The 6,998-nt window shown below is 37.1% G+C and overlaps 1 protein-coding gene across 1 annotated transcript; it reads right to left on the bottom strand.

Annotated features, from left to right (window-relative positions):
• Positions 1-433: 433 nt before the first annotated feature.
• Positions 434-6,654, bottom strand: LOC127412505 (galectin-3-binding protein A-like). The gene is made up of 5 exons (XM_051648964.1): positions 6,435-6,654; positions 5,996-6,199; positions 5,775-5,906; positions 2,182-2,443; positions 434-1,709 (listed from the first exon to the last, which is right to left on the bottom strand). Exons 1-5 carry the CDS (start codon positions 6,493-6,495, stop codon positions 674-676), a joined length of 1,695 nt encoding a protein of 564 aa, XP_051504924.1. The 5' UTR covers positions 6,496-6,654; the 3' UTR covers positions 434-673.
• Between the last annotated feature and the right edge of the window lie 344 nt (positions 6,655-6,998).

Below are 6,998 nucleotides of genomic sequence, written 5' to 3' on the forward strand. Positions count from 1 at the left end.
AGTTAAGGAAATCTTTTCACTTTGTCAGATTTTCAGAAGAGGTAAACATCGAATATAATGATGGAAAATGAGTAACTGATTTGCAGATTAAGTATACTAAATAAACACATTTTTTAAAAGTAAAAAGACTAATTTGGAATAGTAATAATGTATAAAATATTTTATTATTTTATTTTTTTATCAATGATTTATTGGTAAAGTTATTAGAGATAAATGACAAGATTAAGATGGAAGAACAGAGTGTGATTCACCTTGGAGCTGGTTGGTTAAATTCATGTCTTTATGAAGGACTTTATGAAATCACTATAGAAAAAGGTGAATGGAAAAAATACTTCCAGAACCAAGATGGCTGAAAAAGTGGACGGGCACTGTTGTGCTCTGTTGCAATGCCCGGCAACCACCCAAAACATCCTAGCAATCACATATCAATCCCAGAACACAATAAAGTTAAACAGAGATTATGGAAGAAATTTATTTTTATTCAAGTGCATTTAAAACAGCCAAATATTGTTAATGTCTATTAATGTTATCAATTACCGGAAATCATCAAAATTATGATCATAAATCACTATCATACGTTGTAAATGAAGAGTAAACATGATTTTAAAACTATTCAATTGAAATGACTAGACAGAAGTGAACTAAAACAACTGTGGGAACCAACCTGAAGTCATCAGATATACTCTGGACGCACTACAAATCTAAAACTGTAGTCATCAGGACAGGGGTTCGGCAGGCCCATACTGCTGTTGTTAGGAATCACCGCCACATCGTTTTTGAAATCTTGGACATGAAAGACTTTGTTTACATTTTTACAGCTGAGAATCAACCTGTTGTTGTAGCGAATGGTGCTGGTGTAATCGTACGCATTGCTATAGACGAAGAACTTCGCAACAGGGAGAGAATCACATGTAAAACCATAGTAAGAGCACTCTTGAATGCTAAGAAACACCTGCGCTTGCCATTGGACCTTTTGGTCTTTGAAATAGGCACTAGTGTGTACAGGAGCTGAGAGAGTCTGGATTCTGTTATTTTGCCCATAGTAGTAGTGACTGGGCTGATAATTGACTGTGGTGTCATTGACAAATACACTCAACTCGTCTGCAGTGTAGATTCTGGGCAGATACTCATTACTGATGTTGTCCAGTTGCTTCCTGATCTTAGAGAAGGGAAGAGTGTTGAACTGAAAGCCTTTGAGCAAGCCAGTTAGATACAGTTTCTCTTGATTCTGACGGAGAATGCTTGAGCTATACAGCAGGTCATAGAGTTTATCAACTGGGATCAACAGGAAGCGGATGTGATTCAGGAGACTGACCTGTTGTTCTGGACTAACTGCATCATCTTTGTCTTGGATCCAGCTCTCCAGTGCTTCAAGAAGAAAAGCTTCATCCCTGACAACCAGGTCTGAGCGCAACAGAAGAGTGTCCATCATGTGAAAGGAGAGGGTGTTCCACACCGGAGAACTGATGAGGAACTCACAGTTCCAGGAAAGGTACTGAAGGACATTCTCCTGCAGAACAATATCGCCTGTGCGGACACCATACTCGTACATTGACACTTGGGTCTGGAAGCTGTTGTCTTCAGGAATGAGTAAAGTGAAGACCCTGCCAACATCCTCCATAAGCTTCTTCACTCCAAAGATATAAGCCAACTGATGGAGGCATTGAGCCGATGTGATGGAAACATCAACCTGCCTAGTGTACAAATACCTGAAAAAAACATATCTGTTTAGTAGCTAACACAGCACTTATATTATTTCTTCTGTTAAAACGTATGTATTATTTGAGCTTTAAAGTTATGTAAAACATTTTTTTGATGTATTTTTCACTCCCTTGTAGAATCTAACCATTATTTTTAAAGGGGTATAACAAGACAACAAAAAGTGGGGGACAAATACAAATTATGGATTTTCTTATTATAGAAAAACTATTTTTTTATTTATTTCGCACTACACAATAAACAGATAATAATATGAACAAAATGTATAATGTCAATCAAATTCTGTGTAAAATGTACAATTCTGTTAATTACATCAGTAGTAAATCTTGACGGCACAAAATGCACAGTTTCCTAAGAATGACTGATAGAATAAAAGTTGCACAGTTAAAAAAAAAGGACAATATTACAACTGATTTAAAAAAGGTTGGATTCATCTAAATGAAGTGTTCTTCCAAAAGTTACCTGAGAAAATCAGAGACATGGGGATGGCACGTCTGGCTGACCTCCACTGTGAAGTTTTCGGGGTTGTGTGTTATGTTTAATTTTGAATAAGCCATGAGGATCAAACTGTGTACACAAAAGGTCAATTCTGCATCTTCACTGAGATCACGTACATAAATGCTAAAATCACAACCATCTCCACTGTCAAACAGAACGCCAAGATCATCAGACAAACCCAGACTGTTATCCACGGTGAAGTGACGATTGATGCTCATGTTTTTACCTACAAAGAAAATGGAAAATATAAAGTTTAATAGTAATAATAGTAAACATTTTCTAAAGTTTAAAAATAACAATAATAGAAATACACTTCAAATTATAGATGTGAACGGCAATTATTGGGGTCTACGCACACTGGACAAGGGGAAAGAATGACCACAATTTCCCAATTTGTCACAGAAGGGTGGTGAATTTCAAATTTCTTAAAGGGATAGTTCACCCAAAAATGAAAATTTTCTCATCATTTACTCACATTCTTTCTTCTGCAGAACACAAACAAAGATTTTTAGGAAAATATTTGTAGGTCCTCACAGTGCAAGTGAATGGTGGCCAGAAATTTGAAGCTCCAAAAAGCACATAAAATCAGCATAAAAGTAATCCATAAGACTCCAGTGGTTAAATCAGCACGTTCAGAAGTGATATGATAGGTGTGGGTGAGAAACGGACCAATATTTAAGTCCTTTTTTACTATAAATTCTCCTTCCTGCCCAGTAGGTGGCAATATGCACGAAGAATGTGAATTGACAAAAACAAAAGAAGAATAATGTGTATGTGAAAGTGGAGATTTAAAGTTAAAAAAAAAATACATATATACTGATTCGTTCCTCACCCACACCTATCATTTCGCTTCTAAAGACATGGATTTTATCACTGGAGTCTTATGGATTACTTTTATGCTGCCTATATATGCTTTTTGAAGCTTTAAAGTTCTGGCCACTATTCACTTACATTGTATGGACCAACAGATCTGAAATATTCTTCTAAAAATCTTTCTTTGTGTTCTGCAGAAGAAAGAAAGTCAAACACATCTGGGATGGCAAGAGGGTGAGTAAATGATGAGATCATTTTTATGTTTGGGTGAACTATCCCTTTAAGAAAGTTGAAATTAACCTCTGAAGCAGTTATGAGTGTCTTTTATTATAGCGCCCTCTCTTGGAATTTTGTGTGATCATTTTGTGTGTATCAAAATGCCTTCTTGTAGGAGTGCCCTTTGAGGACAGAGAGGGAATTTACACTGCCTGGCAAAAAAAAAATTGGATTTAAATAAGCAGATACTTAAGAGCCTATGATTGGATCATTATTGCAGTGATTAATATGTTTCAGCAGGCAACAATCCTTTTAACCCTAACTGATGCAGTGTGTAGCTTTTCATTTCTTATACAACCATGTCAGAAGATGCATCCCGTGGTCGTGGAAAAGATGTTACTGTGTTTCAGAAGCGGCAAATTACTGGCCTGCATCAAGCAAAGAAAACAACTAAGGAGATTACTGAAACCACTGGAATTGGGTTAACATTAAGAACTGTCCAACACATTATTAAAACCTGGAAGGATTGTGGTGAACCGTCAGCTTCGCAGAAGAAATACGGTCGGAAAAAAGTCTTGAATGACCATGGTCGGAGATCACTAAAATGCTTAGTGAAGTTACATCATAAAAAATCGACAGCAGAACTCACGGCTATGTTTAATAATGAAAGTAAGAGCATTTCCACGTGCACAATGCAACGAGAATTTACAGGATTGGGACTAAACAGCTGTGTGACATAAGAAAGCCACTTGTTAGTGAGGCTAATTGGAAAAATGTATTTCAATTTACTAGGGAGCATAAAGATTGGACTGTGGAGCAATGGAAAAAGGTCATGTGGTCTGATGAGTCCAGATTTACTCTGTTCCAAAGCGATGGGTGTTTCAGGGTAAGAATTGAAGCACATGAAGCGATGCACCCATCATGCATAATGCCTACTGTACAAGCCTCTGGAGGCAGTGTTATGATCTGGGGTTGCTTCAACTGGTCAGGTCTAGGCTCAGCAACGTAATGCGGCAATAAAATGAAGTCAGCTGACTACCTGAATGTACTGAATGACCATCAATGGATTTTTTCTTCCCTGACGGCACAGGCATTTTCCAGTATGACAATGCCAAGATTCATCAGGCTCAAATTGTGAAAGAGCAGTTCAGGGAGCATGAGAAACCATTTTCACACATGAATTAGCCACCACAGAGTCCTGACCTTAACCCCATTGAAAGTCTTTAGGATGTGCTGGAGATGGCTTTACGGAGTGGTTCGACTCTCCCGTTGTCAATACAAGATCTCGGCTAAAAATTTATGCAACTCTGGATGGAAATAAATGTTGTGACATTGCATAAGGTTGTCGAAACTATGCCACGACGAATGCGCATGCTTAATCAATGCTAAAGGTGGTCCAATGAAATATTAGAGTATGCAACTTTTTTTGGGCCAGACAGTGTACTTTCTGAAAAAGCTTTGCATTTCCTCACAGTAGTTTTCATTCCCATAACCATAGTATTTTTTGTAACTACAAATATTACAGTTGAACTATGGTATTTGAATTAAAACCATAGTAACCACAAAATTGACCGTGGTTTTACTACAGTAACTATAGTTGAACTATGGTATTTGTAGTAAAATCATAACCAGAAAATTGACCAAGGTTTTACTACAGTAACCATATTTTAATCATGTCATTCATGGTAAAACTGTAGTAACAATATAGGAAAATAAACTATGGTAATAAAAATCTTAATCATTCTACCTAAAAACTGTTAGTTTTGCTATAGTAACACTGGCTAATTTATGGTACATGTGCCATGCTTTTTAAAACCATACCTGTACCACTAACCATGGTGTTACTATAGTAAAACTTACTATGTTTTGAGGCAGAATGATTTTGATTTTTAATACCATAGTATTGGTTTTCCTGAATCATTACTATGGTTTTACTACAAATATCATGGTTAAAATATGGTTACTGTAGTGAAAAAACATGGTTAATTTTTGTAAGGGGTGGATGAAGTTATTTAAACCCAAAATAACTGTGAGGGAATGCAAACTATTGTGATTTCAGAAAATAAATTCTCTCCATGTCCTGTCCTATCCTATCATGTCCTGTGTGTACCAAGATTCATGAAGTTTGAACTTTATGTTAAGAATATGGGCCACACCCAAAAAATATATTGGGTTGTGTCTGCTAAACAAACGTTTTGTCAGGAGGGACTCCTGCCAAATTTTGTACCAATCGGACAAACAGCCTGGGACGAGTTAGAAAAGGTACCTCACAATCACACATTATTGAGAATATATGAATAAACCCTGACATTTCTCTTTCAAAACATGTTTTGTCCCAACCCTGCTCCGTTCAAAATATCAAAATGAGAACAACTGAACAAAAACATGAGGATTCCTTCTAGCACCTTCTCTGCTTGGACCTCTTAAAATAAATAAATAGATACAATTATATCACAAGGCATATTTCATATAGCGTTACATGAGCAAACAAGAGTCGCAAGTTTAGGAAGATCCTGTAGATGGCTCACCAGTTTCACAGACAACTCCTGCATCTTCTTTATGTGTGCAGTCAGTTACAGCCCAACCTTTGAAGCAGCAATCAGACAATGAGTTCTCTGAGCCTTTACAGTTTATATTATCCAGCCAGATTGGACCAGAGCCTAAAAAGGGTCAAGAAATCAGACAACTGTTGACAAAGACAGAACTCAACAATCAAATTCGGTCCTAAACGTTGCGCTGTGGAACTTGCCTTCACCATATTGTCCTCCAGCCATGGCTGATACAGCTCCAGGAAAACCCAGCTGACGACACACCACCTGAGCTTCAGCCAGTTCCCATCCATCATCACACACTGAACCCCACTGTCCATCATGATACACCTCCACACGACCAGAGGAAGGCAGATCACCCACCAATCTCACTCTGCCCTCCCGTTTAGGCTTTAACTGTTCATCTGGAGCAAGTAAAACTTGTTTATTAAGAGGCATCATAAAAATGCACATAAATTGTCTTTAAAACTACTCTTAAGTAACATAAATAAAAACACATTGCAACATTACTGCCCTACAGAGGACAAATGCAACGATGCCAACACTGAAAATCTAAGAAATGGCTTCAAAGTCCTTCAAGTTGCAAGGCAGCTCACATTCTTATTTTATTTAAAAGCAGTGGTTTGTCGATATACTAACCAAACAGAGTCCAACGCTGTGCTGAAACATGAAGAAACAGCAGAGGCCATAAAAGATACATGATTCTTCTTTTGCTGGGGAAACTCAATTCAGCAAAAGTATTCAGGAAAGAGTATAATGATGAAAATCCTTACCGAAAGAGCTACATAACTTCGTCTTGTGTTTATATGCCTATTAAATCAGGTCATCCATTGTGATGTATCACTTACATAGATCTCCCACTGTCCAATCACATTTGAGGGCTACTTTAAGTTTCATTTCACGACAAAGCAAAATCAAAGAACATGAGAAACTGCGATGTGAATGTTCAAACAAAACATGTTTGTGCAAGAGATATTAGGTTCACAAAAAATTCACACAATGCAAAGAGGAAGTTCTCAGCTCATTTATCAGTAAGCCTATTGATATATGAAAACAAATAAAAAAAACTGTAATGCTTAAATAAACCTGACTGTTTGCTTTCTTATTTAATTTTTATCCATTAGGCCTTTGTAATCCAGGGTGTTGGCATTTCGGTGACTTGCTTGGATTGGTTTTGAAGCAGACCTGAGCACATATACATAC

Source organism: Myxocyprinus asiaticus, chromosome 21 (genome assembly GCF_019703515.2).
Source record: "Myxocyprinus asiaticus isolate MX2 ecotype Aquarium Trade chromosome 21, UBuf_Myxa_2, whole genome shotgun sequence".
In the NCBI taxonomy this organism is placed as follows: Eukaryota; Metazoa; Chordata; class Actinopteri; order Cypriniformes; family Catostomidae; genus Myxocyprinus; species Myxocyprinus asiaticus.